The 20,134-nt window shown below is 38.9% G+C and overlaps 1 protein-coding gene across 3 annotated transcripts in view; it reads right to left on the reverse strand.

The window, feature by feature from the left end:
* Nucleotides 1-11,623: 11,623 nt before the first annotated feature.
* The window catches only part of CLTRN (collectrin, amino acid transport regulator), a 45,695-nt gene continuing 37,184 nt past the window's right edge, over nt 11,624-20,134 (reverse strand). The window contains exon 5 of one of the 3 annotated variants that reach the window (XM_042242289.1): nt 11,624-12,533. In XM_042242289.1, the coding sequence (XP_042098223.1) occupies nt 12,377-12,533 (157 nt within the window). In that variant the 3' untranslated portion in view covers nt 11,624-12,376. Of the gene's footprint in view, nt 16,711-20,134 lie in introns of all 3 variants that reach the window. The other 2 variants (XM_027963579.3, XM_027963578.3) reach the window with 2 other exon arrangements.

The raw sequence follows: 20,134 nt of genomic DNA on the forward strand, positions 1-20,134 counted from the left end.
ATGCCACTAAAAAGATGGCAGGAGTAAGTCTTTACCTATCAATAATTACTTTAATTGTAAATAAATTGAATGCTTCAATCAAAAGACACAGAACAGCTAAAAACAAGACCCAACTATATGCTGCCTACAAGAGATACACTTCAGCTTCAAGGGCACACAAAACAAAGGGATGAAAAGATAATTCGATCAAGTGGAAGCCAAAAGAGAGTAAGGGTGGCTATACTTATATTAGAAAAAAATTGACTTTAAGTAAAAAATGGTAACAACAAAGAAAGTCATCATATAATAACAAAAGAGTCAATTAATCAAGAAGATATGATGATTGTAAATACATGTGCACCCAACATTGGAGTATCTAAATACATTAAGGAAATACAGATCTGAAGATAGACAACAATGTAATTATAGTAGGGACTTCAATACCCCACTTTCAGCCATTATAGATCATCCAGGCAGAAAATCAATACAGAAACATTAGACTTGAACCATATTTTAGATCAAGTGAATCTAATAGACATATAAAAAAATTCCATCCAACAGAAGCAGAATACACATTCTTCTCAAGCACACATGGATCACTCTCCAGGATATATCCTATGACAGGTCATATAACAAGTCTTGGCAAGCTTTAGAAGATGGAAATCATACCAACATATTTTTTCCAACAGCAGTGGTATTAAACTAGAATTTAATAACATTTTACGGAATTTAATATTCCATAAATAAATTCAATTTATGGAAAATTCATAAATATGTGGGAAATAAACAACACACAACCAATAAGTCAAATAAATAAAAATAGAAAAAAAACATCTTGAAACAAATGACAACGGAAACACAACACATCATTCTCTTCTAAAAGACATTCTCCACCCCCCGCCAAAAAAAAACATACAAATGGCCAACAAGTACATGAAAAGGTTCCCAATATCACTAACCATCAGGAAAATGCAAATCAAAACCACTATGAGATATCACCTCACACCTTTTTAAATGGGTACCATCAAAAGGCAAAAGGTGGTACTGATGAGGATGAAGAATAGGGAACCCTTGCTCACTGTTGCTGGGAATGTAAATTGGTACAACCACTATGGAAATCAATATGGAGGTTCCTCAAAAAATTAAAAAACACAACTACCATATGGTCCAGCAACCGCACTTCTGGGTATAGATCCAAAGAAAATGAAAACAGGTTCTCAGAGATATCAGCACTCCTGTGTCTACTGCAGCATTAGTCACAACAGGCAGGATATGGAAACATCTGAAGTGTCTGTCAATGTATGAATGGATAAAGAAGTTCTGGAAATATAGTGTACAGTATGGTGACTATAGTTAACAATACTGTATATTTGAAAGTTGGTAAGAGAGTAGATTTTATAAGTTCTCATCACAAAAAGAAAAATTGTAACTATATGAGGTATAGGTGTGTTAACCAACTTTATTGTGGTAATTATTTTGCAGTATATACATATAAAAAATCATTATGTTGCATACCTTAAACTCATACAATGTTATATGTCAATTATATTTCAATGATGCTGGAAAAGAGATATGATATATATATATATACACATATATAAAATAGTTATATATGTGTTATATATATATTATATTCATATTAGACTATTATTAGCCATGAGAAAAAAAATCCTGCCATTCATGACAATGTGGATTGACCTTGAGGGCATTATGCCAAACAAAATAAGTCAAACAGAGAAAGATGAATACTGTATGATCTCACTTATATGTGGAAATTTAAAAAGTTGAGTTCAGAAAAACAGAGGGTACAGGGTGGTTGCTAGGGGTTGGGAGTGGGAAAAATGGGAGATGTTGGTCAAAGGGTACAAATTCCTGGTTATAAGACAAGTTCTGGAGATTTAATGTAAAACATGGTGATTATAATTAATGATTCTATACTAAATACTAGCAAGTTGCTGAGAGTAAATCTTAAATGTTCTTATCACCAAAAAAAAGGAGATTGTAATTATGTGATGTAATGGAGGTGTTAGTTAACACTATGGTGGCCACCATTTTACAATCTGTATCAAATCAACACATTGTACACCTTAAATTTACACAACATTATAGGTCAGTTACTGATATATCTCTATTAAGCTGGCAAACAAACAAATGAAACCAAGAGCTGCCCTAGGAATGAGCCCAACCAAAGTCCAGATGTGGCTTCTTCCTCACCTGCCTCCCCGTCCCTACCTCCCACTCCCTGTGTGAGGACCTCGGCTTCATAGGCAGCCTAGCCCATCCTCCACTACTAACAGCCTGCCCAGTGGGTTCTCTCTCACTGCCAGCCCTCTCAGGACCCCATCTCTTCTAGCCCTTTATAATTTCAGTTTTGAATGGTTAGATCTAGATGGGAGATAAGTGGGTGTTCATTATACTATTCCTCAACCTTTCTTTATGCATGATAATGTTTATAATAAAAAATATCAGGAGGTATAGCGGGATACCTGGGTTTGATCCCTGCGTTGGGAAGATCCTCTGGAGAAGGAAATGGCAACCCACTCCAGTACTCTTGCCTGGAAACTCCCATGGACGGAGGAGCATGGTAAACTACAGTCTGTGGGGGTCGCAAAGAGTTGGACACAACTGAGCAACTTCACTTTACTTTTTACCTTTATACAGGGGCTGAGGGCAGATTGTGAGAGGTTGGGTTCTACCCGGAAAGAGATGGGTAGAGAGGAGAGGTTTAAGCAAAGGAACGATATCGTCTGACTTTCCATTTGGGTGTTTGCTATTTATTTCTGTGTTGTGTAGTTTGTGAGATTTTAGTTCCCCAACCAGGGATTGAACTCAGGCCCTTGGCAGTGACAGCGCAGAATTCTCACCATTGGACCACCAGGGAATTCCCTGGCTTTCCATTTTAACAGGATATGTCAAGGCTTCCTTCCTCCATTTAAATCTGACTCCATATAGGATGAGGAAAGTTGCAGTTCTGACTGCAATTTTACCAGAGCCTCTAAAATGTGCCCTTCATTACTCCCAAGCCAAGTATAAAGAGAAAATGACCTAAATCAAGCATAGCACAGGAATGGCCAACAATAATCTGAAGAGCTATACAAATGCTGAAGCAAAAATATAATCCACAGTTTTAAAACTTTCCAGTTGTGAAACATGTTCAATCTGTTTCAGATTCTAATTTCTCTGTATGCCACCACCCATGGTAATGTATTCAGTTTGGACCAAGAATAATCCTGGCAACCAGCCCGCACATTACCCAGTTGTGGGGTTTCTGGCACCCCAATTCCAGTTTGTGTCCTCCACTGAGGACACAGCTAGCATGGCATAGATGACATGTTCAAGTTACTCTAGGAAGACAAATTGATGACAAAATCCTTTATAAGCGGAATAGAGCTAAATGTAGAAAAATAAGTTAAAATATGAAAACCAAAACAATGAGTGCTCAAACCCTCTAACAACACAGGAACATTTTTAAATGCTGCATGATTTGGGGCAAGATATTTAAATTCACTCAGCTGTTTCTACTTTCCTTAAGTAGGATTAGTAATAATTGCTTTTGAATAAAATAATGTGAAGCAGTAAAAATTCATGAATGAAATTAACCTTGTGATAAAACCTATATATTCTTTATAAAAAGTAGTATTAAAACTCGAGTTCACAAAGAAAAGAAAACAGCATTTGTTTAGGGAAAAATTTTTACAATATGAATATGCAAATCTACAATGACTAAAGCTTAAGCAGGATAACCTATCTATCTGGAAAGAAACATAGCTCTGGGATGGAGGTGATGAAAGGAAAGAGATATGTAAGGCATCTATTTGGATTCTCAACACAAATTAAAAAGTACTATACAAAACTCTGCGAAAAATTGCTAGGTACCCCAATTTCTAGCCCCCCACACCCTCAATTCTCCTGAAGAGACACCTGTATAATCCTTTGGGAGGTTTTCTAAATGGATTTTTTCCCCTTGATCTATTGGATTGTGCTGTGTCAAAGCACTGTATTTGAAACTGTAACCTGAGGTTTTTGTACTACTAAAATGAACCTTGGTATTCCTCTTTATAGCTAAGCAGATGATAATCTAGCAGGTAATACTATAATATGTGATGAGAATTTAATATGAGCCTCAGTCACCCTTGGAATGATGGCAAAGATATTAACATTGACAAGCCTCTGTCACTTTTGAGCAAGCAGATTTTAGTTCTTGCATTTATAGATTTAAATTTTCTTTAGTTCTTCAGAGACTTCCCTGGTGGCTCAGACGGTAAAGCATCTGCCTACAATGCGGGAGACCCAGGTTCAATCCCTGGGTCGGGAAGATCTCCTGCAGAAGGAAATGGCAACCCACTCCAGTACCCTTGCCTGGAAAATCCGATGGACGGAGAAGTCCATGGGGTCGCAAAGAGTTGGACATGACTGAGCGACTTCACTTCACTCACTTTAGTTCTTCAGAAAGCATGTTAGATTACCTGGAATTCTCCTAAATAAAAACCGAAAAGGCTTATCACATGAATTAATTGTTCTATTGCTGTCTTGTGGCCCCGTCTTCCCGGGACCTTTGAGTCTTTGCTAGTAACAGCCCCAAGTAATGAAGAAACAGGGATGGGTGACTCATTCCCACATACCTGGCAGACAAGTCACAGATACCAATCCTCGATACAGGAGAATCTGAGTATCATCAGAATTTGACTGGATGCACAAAGTTCTACTGTGAATTAACTTGTCAATCCAACAAAACAGCTTGTCCATCCAGTCAGATAAAATTTTTTACCTGAATTGATAGGCCAGTTGATTCAACAAATATCAACTGGTTCAATGATAAGTCAGAGAATCAAAAAAATCATTTAAAAACATAATCATTGTTACCTAATTGAATTAAAGTTATTACTGGAATAATTAGCTGAGTTGCCACAAGCTGCTCTCTCTGTCTGTCTCTTCAGGGGTTATATAGGATTATAGCCAATGGGGGGAAAATGAGGGATCATGGTGGTTAGAATTAATGTGTATGGACTTGGATGATTTTTTCTTTGCAATTACACTAGTGGAGTTTTGTAGGTTTTAATGCCTCTGGGCCGAAAATTCAAATAAATACTTCATCTATGTGTAGTTGTGTCTTCCTAGGCGGGCAGGCTATCTACTTCTGAGATTAAGCCAGTATAGTTATGAATTATTCATACAACAAAATATTTTCCTTAAATAAATCTTTATTACTTTTTATGGCCTCAAGTTGAGAAGTTTCACTATCAATTTTAATAAGTAAAAATTGCATTCACAGTGCACATTTTCTTTATTAATCCTGCTGTTTTTATTCTTTATTTCATTCTGTTCTTGCACTAGCTCTTTGGGCAGACAGGGCAAGTATTAGTTCCTTTTTAAAGCTAGTCTATTAACATCAAATGGAAATAAGTTATTTCACTGGACTGCTTCCTCTCCACTTTTATGAACCCCTACTCACCTGGGGCCACCCACTTAGTAAATGGTGGTCTTAGGATTAGAACTCAGGCAATATAGGGACTTCCCTGCTGGTCCAGTGGCTAAGACTCTGTTCTCCCAAGGCAGGGAGTCCAGGTTCAATTCCTAATCAGGGAACTAGATCCCACATTCTGTAACTAAGAGTTTGCATGCTAAAACTAAAAAGATCCTGTACGCTGCAAGGAAGATCCCACATGGTGCAACTAAGACGATGCAGCCAAATATATAAATATTTTAAAAATGACTCAGGAATAGAGGTAATACTGTGCATATAACAAGTATTAATCTAGACTCTGTGAGATCTGGGGCAGCGTCCTATCAGTAAACACTTGACTATTTCTGCATTCAATAATATTAAGTACAATAAATAAAGACCATTGAGTACAATAAATATAGATCATAAAGAGTACTATATCTGTTTGGGTCAGGGGTTGCTGTCAAACGGTTTTTAGAGGGTTCTGGATTTTGGAGTTGCAGGATTGTGAAAGTGTGTTCTCTTAGCCTTGGTGCTCTCTCTCCACCACTGTGTGAAGCACTCATCATTTAAGATACAATGACTACTTAATGCACGTTTTATCTCTTATTCCCAGCCTTCTCTGAATACCAAGCAACCTGTTGGTGGTCAGCAGAGAGAACCATTAAGCCCAAGCATTTTCTCCACCACCTTCATTATGCACAAGAGACAACTCTTTTCTTTCACTATTGAGAGCTCAACCATACTTTACACAACATCTCTTAATTTTTCATCACTGGTATCTTTATTTCCCTTTCAATTTCTTCTCTGGATTCTTTAAGAACAGTTAGAGGGACTTCCCTGGTGGTCCAGTGGTTAAGACTCCATGTTTCCAATGCAGGGGGCACAAATTCAATCCCTGGTTGCTGGGAAGTAAGATCCTGTATGCTGCACAGGGTGGCCAAAAAAAAAAAGGTTAGAGAGAGGGGATGAGTAAAATGATAAGGTCATATCATAGAAAAGTCAAGAAGGGAGAGTATCAAAAGGTGGGGAGCAGAGTGCCCTACACTGTCAAAGGGTCAAAAAGATTCAGGAAGTTGAGGACCAAGTTGTGACCTTGACAACCAGCAATTCACCTGTGACCTTTGAGGGAACAGTTTCTTCAGGGTTATGGGAATGGAGGGCTTCCCAGGTGGCGCTAGTGGTAAGAACCTGCCTGCCAATGCAGGAGACACACGTAATGTAAGTGACACAGGTTTGATCCCGGGTTGGGAAGATCCCCTGGAGGAGGGCGTGGCAACCCACTCCAGTATTCTTGCCTGGAGAATCCCATGGACAGAGGAGCCTGGCGGGCTACAGTCCATGGGGTCTCACACAGTCAGACACGACTGAAGCAACTTAGCACACACACATGGGAATGGACCCCAGAAGGCACAGTTGGAGAGCATGTGGATGTTGGTGAAGCCAAGACAATAATTATAGACTTAATTTTTAATGAGCCAGGATTAACAACTTTTGAAGGTCTTCAGAGTTAAGTTGCTTTTACCAGTTCCATGCACTTCCTCACTCTTCCATTAATCTGCTTTTCCTCAAGCACTGACAATAAAACACAACCAAAGCTGGTTTGTATTACATTGTCTTCTTTTTGTTTGTTTTCATTAAACTGCTGACATTACAACAGTTTGTCTTCTAATATTTTACAACATAAATATACAATATTTCTGCTACACCATGGGTTAATATGCTCCTATGAACTGGCCTGAAGGCTCCCTTACTATGTATGACATATTTACATGGGGAACATCATTCCTAAATTTCGAAGAACTGACTAGAGAACTAACAGCTTGAAACATAGGTTAACTGTCATTTTTGTCAATTTGATCTGGTTCAACCTCCTAAGTTTACAAATGCAACCTTGATATAAACAATACTGTCATATTAGTTCACTAATTATGGTGGACTATGAACTAATAGTGGAGGAGGACAGACGGAATCCAGGAGTGATGAACACATGAGTCTTAACTGAACTTTTGCTAAGTTTTGCAAAAGGGGCCACTTGTTCAGTGCAGCAAGACACTTGACCATGGCACCTTCTAGGCTTGCCTGCCCATGGTGGCTAGCGCTCACCTTGGTTCTCACAAGAGCTCCACCATGCCCAGGAGCTCTTGTGCCACCCTTTCCAATGGTCTTGGATATGACCTAGCCATGTTGTTCTGGGAATCTACTTTCAGATTGGGCCAAAAGACATCAGACACTTGGGAAAAAAAAAAACAAACAAACAAACCCTGGGATCTCTTTCTCTGCATCTGATTAAATGTCTCCATCCTAAACCCCATATTCCCATGCCCATATTCATTTAAACGAAAATTTCCTAAAAAAGAATGGTATTCTCGGCAATAAACTGAATCTAAATAATGAACAAATCCCTTCTAGGAAATTCTCTCTCTGTTTATATTTCCTGAACCTAGCATCTTATCTTACACAGAGCGTCTCCATTCAATAAATTCTTCAGGCAGGGAGAGAGGGATGGAGGGAGGGTCAAAGGAAGGTTAGTATGAAAGAAGGAAAGAAAACTTCCATGCATCTGCTTATGTAATTGAAAGAAAACAAGATGCAAAATTCAAAAATTAAAAATAAATAAAAAACAAGGTGTAAGATGGGAAATAAAATACTAAGTTAAGGGGCCCATTGACTTTTGCAGTAAGGACTGGGAATCTGGAGTTTGAGGGATTTTACACTCTTTTTGGTTCTTCACCTGTGTTCTCTATTCCTTGTTCCTTATCTAGGGATGAAAAATGTGTATACTTCACTTGATGATATTAATATCTGATCATGTATCATTCTAGATGCAAGAGTCCACTGCATTCTTTTATATAGTGATGTTTTGTACTGATTAGTCCTTATGGAAAATACAGTAGATGAAACTACACCCCCCAAACCAAAATCTACCTGCATTTACATTTCTTCTGTGAAACAAATCCAAATATCACCATCTCAGCTCATTTTTTCTGCAGTGACTTGGTTTTCACATGCTTCTGTCTTTCCAGTTTCATCATCGTTTTTGCTAAGGACTGGGAGATGAGAGTGACAGCCATATTTCCACTCAATTTACAACATTTTATTTCCACTACATATCACCTCAAAATGTGTTCCTTTGTGGGACATTACAGGATCATTATTTTTAAAATGAAAGGTATGGTTTATGATTGACTGCTGTCTAATTACCTGCAATGTTTGTCAAAGCCAGTGCAGGAGACATAAACTCTATTTTGCTGTTATATTGATGGTCAATTTTACAGCGCATTTCTGCTAGCAAAGAAAACTTCCTTAGCAAGGATATTTAGTGGAACAGACTTTTGCAAGTGGAACAAACCCCCTCAGCTTCACGATAAACAGTGAAGAAAATGTTCTAGTGATCAAATTGGTCCATCCCATGCCTTCAAAATAAAAAGGGATATGGGAAGCGAGTTAGCGACTACTGCTATAACACCAACTGTTGGTGATGGCAGTGGGAGACTGAGCTGCAAATTTTCTATCAGTTCAGTTCAGTTCAGTTGCTCAGTCATCTCCAACTCTTTCGACCCCATGAACCGCAGCACGACAGGCCTCCCTGTCCATCGCCAACTCCCGGAGTCCACCCAAACCCATGTCCATCGAGTCGGTGATGCCATCCAACCATCTCATTCTCTGTCAACCCCTTCTCCTCCTGCCCTCAATCTTTCCCAGTGCATGTATAATAATTATTATTAGAATTTAGAACGATACCTATCTGGAAGTAAAATCAAGTCTATTAGTATGATTCTTTTAATTGGAGGATAATTGCTTTACAATATTGTGTTAGTTTCTGCTATACATCAACATAAATCAGTCATAGGTATACATATGTCCCCTCCCTGTAGAACCTCCTTCCCACCTCCCACCCCATCCCACCCTCTAGGTTGTCACAGAGCACCAGGTTTGAGCTCCCTGCATCATACAGCACATTCTCACTGGCTATCTATTTTACATATGGTAATACAAATGTTTCAATGTTCCTCTTTCAATTCGTCCCAACCTCTCCTTCCCCACTACTGTGTCCACAAGTCTGTTTTCTATGTCTGCATCCTCATTGCTGCCTGCAAATAGGTTCATCAGTACCATCTTTCTAGATTCCATATATATGCATTAATATATGATACTTGTTTTTCTGAGTTACTTCACTCTGTATAATAGGCTCTAGGTTCATCCACCTCATTAGAACTGACTCAAATGTGTTCTTTTTAATGGCTGAGTAATATTCCACTGTATATATGTACCACAACATTTTTATCCATTCATCTGTCGATGGACATCTAGGTTGCTTGCATGTCCTAGGTATTGTAAATAGAGCTGTAATGAACATTGGGTTACATGCATCTTTTTCAGTTCTGGTTTTCTCAGGGTATATGCCCAGTAGTGGGATTCCTGGGTCATACGGTAGTTTTATTCCGTTTTTTAAGGACTCTACACACTGTTCTCCATAGTGGCTGTATCAATTTACATTCCCATCAACAGTGCAAGAGTGTTCCCTTTTCTCCACACCCTCTCCAGCATTTATTGTTTGTAGACTTTTTGATGGTGGCCATTCTGACCAGTGTGAGGTGATACCTCATTGTAGTTTTGATTTGCATTTCTCTGATAATGAGTGATACTGAGCATCTTTTCATGTGTTTATTAGCCATCTGTTGCCGGGAGCCAGTGTGAGGAATCCCGCCCGTGACAAGGTCATGAGGAAGGAAGCTGACATACGCAAGGCGTGCTCAGACTTCAGGGGCCCCTCTGGAAGTTCCTAAGCATGTACCCCAACAAAAATCTGCCGGCTTTTGTGCTCTGCTTTTCCACTCTTCTGACATTTTCTGGAAAAAGTCAATTCAGGGCTTTAGTCTTCTGCATTTGAAAGAGTGTTTCAATCCAAATACTCCTCTGATGGCTTTCTAGCCTGCCTGCAGGACTCGTACAGCTGCGCGTGTGATTGTTTGAGGCCTCCTGACCGCAGGAGGCACAGGAAGCTTAAAACATCCTAGGAATGTAGGGGCTTCCGAGGAGTCAAAATCTTTAAAATAGGACTGATTAAAGGTTTCATTTGTTGAGTCAATATTTGCTGCCAAATTTTCACATCCTTTATTTGTAGATATAGTTGGTATACAGAAAAACAAGTAGTAGACCTTGTATTAGCAACATTAGATCTTTGAGTTAAGTACCTTCTTTGTTATATCCCACTACACCTTTGTTCTATAGAGATGTAACTGTAATGCTTTAAGGAGATGCAGATTAAAGAAAAACACTTCAGGGGAAACAAAATTAACATTCATTAAGGAAGAGAGCCAAAAGTGTTAACAAGCCTCTTGGCCAGAAGATAATGTAAATCACCTGAGACCTTTTGTATACAAAAGGATGTATAGAAAGAGTCTGAGCTGCGAACGCTACATAGTTTTGTGTTACCTATTGATCTCTGTGTTTTATCAAAAGTATAAAAGGCCTTCTGAACAATAAAGGAGGGGGCCAGCTCCAGGGGCCAGCTTCTCGGGGCCAGCTTCTCGAACCAGTTTCTCGGACCAGTTTCTCGAACTAGTCTCTCGGCCTGGTTTCTTGGGGCTCTGGCTCCCCCCGTGTCTTTCTCTCTCTTTCTTCTTCTCTCTCTTTCCCTCTCTCTGCTCTTTACTTTAACTTCAGGCTGAATCTCCACCTGGGGCGCGGAGGCTCGCCAGGTCTACTTACTTGCCCTGGCTGTTAAGACCCGCACGAAAGGGAGCTTAAGGCGAGGCACCCTTAGATATTCAAGCGGGCGCCGGTGGCCCAACGTAGATGGTGCAAATTCCTTGTCTGGAATTTTATTGGTCTTCCGCGTAAACCAAGCTATTCAGCCCTCTTCCTCCACTTAATCTTCTTACTACACTATAGTTTCTTAATCTAATCTTACATTAATAAATAAACAAGTCTTTCCACGCCGACGCTGTCCACCCTTCGAATTCCCTGGATCCACCGGGGCTGGACCCCGGCAATCTGTATGTCTTCTTTGGAAAAAATGTTTGTTTTGGTCTTCAGCCCACTTTTTGATTGGGTTGTTTGTTTTTCTGGTATTGAGTTTTATGAGCTGCTTGTATATTTGAGAGATTAATCCTTTGTCAGTTGTTTCATTTGCTATTATTTTCTCTCATTCTGAGGGCAAAATCAAGTCTAAAAACTACAATCTTCAAGCAGGGATACACACAACAAAAGTAATTTATTTCTAGGACTGGTGAGTAGATTAAACATAACATAAAAATTAAACTTACTGTGTTCCACAGTGTGAAAACAAATTGCAGACCACAATCAGTCAGTTAATCAAAAAGAGATGATTAGTACTTTATTAAGTTAGCATAGACTGTACTTTTACAAACTGCAGAGCTGCCCTATTAGAGACTGATAGAAAAAATATAAGCAACTGTTGATATGATAACAGGATCAAGTTCCACCTTATATTTCAACACTCCCATTTTTATCCATCTAGTTTACAGTAATTGTTATTTTTCCTTATCTAGTCATATACAGAGTGATATGACATTTAAAAGGATCTACTTTCAATGATTTAGACACCATATTATAGGCATTCTCCACTGGAAAAATATTTTTTTCTTAGATCTTCAAAAGTGTGATATGCTGGCCTGACCTTATGACTAGAAATGCTTAAATACTAATATATTTTTAAAATCAATAACTGCAAATGCCACATGACTACACTTATATACTGTGTTGTCAGGGAATTATTCTAGAATATTTTGAATAGTCAGCAGCTTATGATTCCAATGGTCTTCATGGGTACAATTCATTGCCTTTTCATTTCATGCACATTCAAAATTCTTACAAAAGAAGAATGATGAAAACAAAATATATAGTCTTGCCTCGATAAACTGTGATGTTCAGCAGTTGCACAGACACAAGTGTTGAGTTTCGGGGGGAGGGTAAAACAGTAGCCCTTCAGAGAGGGGTGAGCCGCTCATCTTCTGTCACAAAAGCATCATTAATGTGACCTCCTTTCATGTCCAGGGGATCACAGGGGATGCCATTTTCAATCGTGATCACGTTTTCACACTTATCTTCAGTGTCTTCCATTTCAGATGGTCCTTTGTGCTTCCTAAATGCACATAAAAAGAATGATTGGGATCTAGATGTAGGAAGAGAAAGCATGGTCTTCTGTTCCAACATGGAGATCAGGAAAGGGAAGAGGAACCTTACAATGATTGGAAAAATGGGTGACACTGTGTATTTTCAAATAGATTTCAAGGATCATAAAAAGTTGATGAGGTGAAAAGATGGTATCAAGATCAGAAGTCTGCATGAATTATATATATACGAAAGAATATATATATTTATACAAATGAGTATGTTTGTATATATACATATATTCATATGTACATTCACACACACAAATTGCATGAAGGAATGCGAGGAAAATGTATAATCAGATTGAAATGAAATATCAAGAAGCAAACTCACATTACTTTGTAGAAGGATGTAATCATTATAAACTGCAGTTATCATTCCTTGCCTCTACTCATTACAAAATAGTTGCATTCATTTGTAAGTCAGGTTTTTGGAACTCAGAACACATTTTACTAATTACATTACAATTCATAGCTATAATCCCAGGTTATTTCAAAAGATTCAATTTAACAGGATAAATTTTTAAGTCACTCATTCTCAGACCCTTTGAAAACCCTGGTATCTCAACCCAAGTGGTAACCAGTCCCTTAATATTTCCCTGGGGTGTGGAAAAATATAGCCTTGAATTCAAAGATTCTTCCTGTCTTTTGTGAAGGCCATGACACTGAGCCAATTGTGCTTGATATCACAGAGGAAGGTGGAGAAGAGAGACATGAGTACGTCTAGGCAACCAGAGGGTAGAAGAGCTTCTCTGAGGATTATCATAGGTTGTTGGGGCACCATGGAGGCACGATGTTAGGCATGAGGCTTCCAGACCTGTTAAAGCTTCTCTTGTCCCAGAAATCTGTGGAAACTCCAAAGAGGCAGACCTGAGTGGATCACGTGGCTGGGATGGTGGACATTGCTGTGGTGACAGAATGGACTCCCACCACTATGAAAGTCCCTTGGAACCTCAGTTGAGTCTCCAGTGGGTGAGGAAGTGACGAAGATGCCCCAGTGATGATCAAGGTCTATCAGTCCTACATGATAGTTCATTTTCAAAGTGCTTTAAAGAACATGGAGAAGGCAGGCAGAGAAACGAGAGAACGAGAGAGCTCTTGTTTACAAAATAATGACAACTATAATTAATGATGGTGGCTACACTAAACAACAGATTTTCAGTGTAGATCCAACAGCCTTTTATTGGAAGAACATGCCACCCAGGACTTCCATAGCTAGAGAGAACTCAGTCCCTGCCTTCAGAGTTTCAGAGCACAGACTGATTTTCTTGTTAGTGGCTAATTAGCTGGTGACTCAAAGTTGAAGCCAATGCTCATTTATTATTCTGAAAATTCCAAGGCCCTTAGAACAAAGCCTGGCTAACAGTCCATCTTTTTACAACATGGTTCACTGGATATTTTTAAGCCCACTCTTGAGGCCTACTGCTCAGGAAAAGATTCCTTTCAAAATATTACTGCCCATTGACAATGCATCTGGTCACCCAAGAGCTCTGATGGAGATATATAACAAGATTAATGTTGTTCTTATGGCTGTTAACATAGCACCCATTCTGCAGTCCATGGTTCAAGGAGTAATTTAGACTTTCAAGTCATATTATTTGGGAAATACACTTCATCAGGCTAGAGCTGCCATAGTGTTTGCTCTGGTGGATCTGGGCATAGTCAGTCCAAACCTTCTGGGAAGGAGTCACCATTCTAGATTCCATTTAGAACATTTATGATTCATGGGAAGAAGTCCAAATATCAACATTCACAGGAATTTGGAAGAAGTTGATTCCAACTGTCAGGGATAACTTGGAGGGGTTCAAGGCTTAAGCGGAGGAAGCAGCTGCAGATGTGGTAGAAGAAGTGAGAGAACTAGAATTAAAAGTGGAGCCTGAGAATGTGACTGAATTGTTGCAATCCTGTGACAAAACTTTAACAGAATAAGAACGTGCTTTTTATGGATGAGCCAAAAATGTGGTTTCTTGAGATGGAATCTACTCTTAGTGAAATTGCTGTGAAGATGATGAAAAATCAACCAGGGATTTAAAATATTGCATAAACTCTGATAACGCAGCAACAGGGTTTCAAAGGATTAGCTCCAATTTTGAAAGCAGTTCTATTGTGGGTAAAATTGTAGCAAACAGCATTGCATGTTATAGACAAATGCATCATGAAAGAAGAGTCAATCAATGTGGAAAACTTTGCTGTGTTATTTTTAGAAATTACCCAGCCTTCAGCAACTACCACTCTGTTCAGTCAGCAGCCATCGACATTAAGGCAAGACCCTTCTCTAATAGAAAGGTTGTAATTTGCTGAAGGCTCGGATGATGGTTAGCATTTTTTATCTCCAAAATATTTTTAAATTAAGGTATGTACAGTGATTTTTTAAGACATTCTGCTATTGCACAGTTCATAGTTTACAGTATAATGTAAACATAGCTTTTAAATGCCCTGGGAAACCAAAAATGTCATGTGGATCACTTGATTGCAGTCTAATAAAGCCTGCTACATCTCTGAGGTATGCCTGTACTTTTTTCGTTACTTCTTTTGCCCATTTTCTGTCTGGATTTATGACAAATAGCCACTGGAAGGCCCCTAAGACCTACTTTCAGGTGTTTTACTCACAGGTTGCTTTATATTTAAATCCTCTTCCTGAACTACCTGATGATGCAGGAAGAGCAGAAGTCACTAACACTCAATTTTATTTTTCAGGAAAAAGAATTCATGTTTTTAGCAGAACATCAAATAGGAATGATCCAGGAAGATAAGTTTTATTATACTTAGAGCAATGCACAGGCAGTGAATCAGTTTATTACAGGACATACTGCGAAATGTGACAAAGGGCTGTATTACTGTTAGATAACCTTTGAGCTTCTTATCATGTCCATCAGCCAGCAAGTTACTGACTCTGCAGTTTGTGAAGGCTACAATGTTGAGACTCTGAACAACTGGATCTAAAGTCACAAAAGAATAATATGTGCATAATTTGCCATGAACACAGCTCTCATTTTGATACATTTCCAAGGCTATTTCGCTCAGAATCCTTTTGATGAAGAAATCCTTCTTCTAAAGAAGAGAAACTTGTTCTCATTCATCTACTTCTTCCTTTTTTGTTCTTTCCCATTCCTTTTGATGCCTGGTGGATCATTTTCCCTTTGTGACTGAGAGAGGGCAAGTTTCTTGCCATGATCTACAAGTGTCCTGCCCTCTGCAATTTTTCTTCTAATTCCATAAAAAACATTTTTTAATTGAAGAAACTGGCAAATGAACACTAGCAGTCATTACTTCTAAGACTACCACTGATTGCATTGCCACTTATTTTGGAATGCTCTATCCATTAAGATTTTTGTAATATGTGTTTCATACTTACATACACAAATTTCAAGGTAAAACTTGAATGTTAAAAACCTATTTATTGTTGTGAAGAAGTATTACTTACTCCAAGCCTGATGAAGAGCGATTTAGGGAGAAATTACATGACCTAGGGCTTTCCTGGTGGCTCAGATGGTAAAGAATCCGCCTGCAATGCGGGAGACCTGGGTTCAATTCCTGGTTTGGGAAGATCTCCTGCAGGAGAGCATGGCAATCCCCTCCAGTATTCTTGCCTGGAGAATCCCCATGGACAGTGGAGCCTGGCAGGCCACAGTCTATGGGCAAAGAACTGGACATGACTGAGTGACTAAGCACAGCACAGCATAGGCATTTTTTATGATAATTTATAAATATAAATTTGTCCCTAGGGTATCATTCCTACTGAACCATCACTTTTGTTTTTTAAAATCTATAAAAAGGGAGGGAAGAATGAGTGAACTTTGGCGTTTTTCTTTTTTATTGAGCACTTTCTGTTCACTTTAGGACAAGAACCGTGTCTCTTCCAGTGCATAACAGGCACTCAAAACATAGGTATCGAATGAGTGTTGGGTACTATGAATGGACATGATGTGCTCGATGGTTATAGAATGTCAGTTGCCTTTGCTTTTTGGACAACGTGGAGAGTGATAGGATATCCATGTCTACAGGAGGAGGGGCCAAAGAATTCTAGTCCTCTGGTAGGTGATTTCACCTGGCTGGAGGACCTTCTCATCACAGGAAATCGTACGTCCACCCAAAGTAGACTGATTGTTGATTGCTGATGCTTAGAATGGACAGTGGAGTATCTTCACCCTGAGGAAGTAAAAACACAGCAGCCTGTCCTTACCTGGGTCTCTGGGACTACAACCCGCCAAGTTTCATTCCCAGCATTGGGGCTGTAATGGCACATTTTGACCTTTGACGGTAGCATGTACAATGGCAAAATAGTTTCAAGTGATTACAGTGAGATCTATGGTGTTGGAATGCTACTTGAATGTTATGAACTCCACCTATTTGAAATTAATAAACCAGTCCAGGTTTGATGCATGATACTGGATACTTGGGGCTGGTGCACTGAGATGACCCAGAGGGATGATACGGAGAGGGAGGTGGGAGGGGGGTTCAGAATGGGGAACACGTGTACACCCGTGGTGGATTCATGTTGATGTATGGCAAAACCAATACAATATTGTAAAGTAATTAGCCTCCAATTAAAATAAATAAATTTAAATTAAAAAAAAAAACTATCAGTGAAGCCTGGCAAAAATCTATACCACTTGTAGTTCGTAAGGTATGAAAATGAGTATTTTCCTCCATCCATTTGAAAAAATAACTCTTCAAGAAATACAAGAAATATCACATGTGTGTATTTCCCTCCTCCCTTCCTCTTTTCCTTCTTTCCCTCTTTTTTCTCTTTCTTCTGGTAGATCCTATTCAAAATCTGCCTTGAGTTACTGTCTGAGTAACTTTGCGTAGAGCATCCATCCATCCATCCATCCAATTGTTTATCACCCAGTTACTCTCTAATCATCTATCCATCCACCCACACATCCATCCATCTATTAGTTTATTATCCAGCCAGCCAGTCATTGATCTGCATCCATTGATATATCCATTTATCTGTCTCTCTCGCCAGCCAGACACTCATGTCTGTCCATCCATTTCTAAGCATATTGGTGGAGTGTCTATTTTGTGCTGAATTCAGTTCAACTGTTTTTACAAAATGTCTTTTAATTTGTGTCTGACTAGTTCCTCCTGAGAGATTCGGGTTAAAAAAAATGGTGATGGAGCTGGGCAGGAACAGACAACACAGAATTTTGTTCTTTAAAAATGTATCTTCTCAGTGCATCATATCTGGACGCACTTGTCATTTTGTGTCATTGTTGGTGATATTCACCAAACTTCTCCATTTACAAAATACAAATATCTCTGTATAATCAGTACATTGCTCATAGGAGAGACCTGAGAGTATCCTGAGATCCTGTGAGTATCCTATTCTCTAATCAACTTCTACTCAGTGATAGTATCCATTGAGAAGCCTCTGCAGAATCAATTATTATTATATGGTGATTTTCTGTTTCTGTTACACCTATCCAGACCACTGAAACATTCTCCACATCAGCAATAAAGCTGTTTCACTTTCTTATCATTTCTGTATTCACTGAATTAGTACTTTTTATTTCCTTCAAGAACTTTTCCCTCACATTCACAACTTGGCTAACTGATTGGTGTAAGAGGCCTAGCTTTCAGCCTGTCTCAGCTTTCAACATGCTTTCCTCACTAAGCTCAATCATTTCTAGCTTTTGATTTAAAGTGAGATACATGACTCTTTCACTTGAACACTTAGAAGCCACTGTAGGGTTATTAGCCTGATTTCAATATTCTTGTCTCAGGAAATAGAAAGGCCTGAGGAGAGGGAGAGAGATTGTAAAAGCTGGTCGGTGGAGCAGTCAGAACACACAATATTCACCATTAAGTTTGCCATCTTATATGGGCATGGTCTATGGAGTTCACACCCTAAATTCCAACAGTAACATCAAAGATCACTGATCACAGATCACCATAACAAATAAAAAAATAATGAAAATGACTGACACATTGCAAGAATTATCAAATGTGACAGAGACACAAAGTGAACAAATGCTATTGGAAAAATATTGCTGATAGACTTGCTTGATGCAGGCTGCCATAAAACTTCAACTTGTAAAAAAAACATGCAATAAAGTGAAGCATAAGAAAAGGAGGTCTGCTTGTATTGGGTGGCCCACGTGGCGAAGTGGTGTTGAGTTTGCTCAAGATAAACTAGTGGCAGCTAAAACCAGAAAGAGTATTTCTGTCTCCCTTCAAACAAGATAAGGTTGAAAAGCCAAGGCTCAAGAACAGCTAGATAAACAAAAAAGGATACACAAATATGATTTCAAAACGGGCCAGAGTTAATGATTGGGGAATCGCAACTGTCGTCTAATCAGTGTAGACGAGCCCTGGGGAAACTGCAGCATTGCTGGAACAATTTTAGTGCGCGCTGCAGCACAGTGAGACTGGTGGGCTTTGGCACCAAGGACACCTGGTTTAAATACTAGAATTGTTACATTCTAACAATATGTGTGTAGGCAGGTCTCTTTTTCTCTGCCATGTGATAGCAAAAACAATAAGAATTAGTGTCTATTACACTGAAGACTGCTTTGTATACATCATCTTATCTAATTCCTACTGTAATACTATGTAGATTTTATTATCATCTGTTTTTGAAAGAAAGAACTAAGACTCAAACATGGAGAGCAACTTGTCTTTCAGAACGGACTGGTGAAAGGCGTGGACCTGGAACTTACTTCATCTTCCCACACTTAGCTCAAAACACATATTTCATTCCTATGGAATGTGTACATTTAAGATTAGCAAAGTAAAACAATTATCAGCTCTAACATTTCTCAGTTCATTTATATTTCTATTTTCAAGACAGTTCACTCATTTCACTGAGACTTTATAAGAACATGAAGTTTCAATATGTGAAAACGTTGGCTGAACCCCAGTCTCTTACGTGAAAAAATTCATACAAACCCAAATGCACTTTTCTTTACTATTGACCTGATGGGAAGAGAAATAAAACCAGAAGGAAATCAAATGAATTTACTAGCGACTCTAGTCAACTGTGACCATTAGCCAGTGTTCAATGTCCTGAGTCCTCGACCTGGCTTTGTTACAAGTACAAGATTATCATCTCCTTATAGGCAAGGGCCACCCATGTTATCTCTGTACATCTCTTCCACAATACATTCTAGAGTTCCTGTCACAGAATGCATGGTCAATAAAGGAATGGAATAAGATATTTTTACCTCCCTGGGCCTCGCAGCATCTGAGAAATGGATACAGATCATTGTTTAAGGTCCCTTTCTAAGATAACAACATTACAACAGTCCATTTATATAAAAGATTCATGAATCACTTCTACTATATACATACAAGAGTGCTGTGTCTGTGACTTTCCTTTTATAGCCCATAATGCCAGGTTGCATAGAATTAGCACTCTGTAACTGCTTATTGATGGTGATGCTTCTTTACATTGATATAGCATTCCCCAGTGTCTAAAGCACTTATGTGTATTCTCTAATTTTGTCTTCCCAACAGCATAACTATTTAAGAAAATACTATCCTCAGTTTCTGTATGTAACTGCATCAAGGCACTCAGCCAATAAATGCTAGGGCCTAAGACTGGGACCCAAAACCAAGAGTATCGATC

This window comes from Ovis aries, chromosome X (genome assembly GCF_016772045.2).
Source record: "Ovis aries strain OAR_USU_Benz2616 breed Rambouillet chromosome X, ARS-UI_Ramb_v3.0, whole genome shotgun sequence".
Classification (NCBI taxonomy): Eukaryota; Metazoa; Chordata; class Mammalia; order Artiodactyla; family Bovidae; genus Ovis; species Ovis aries.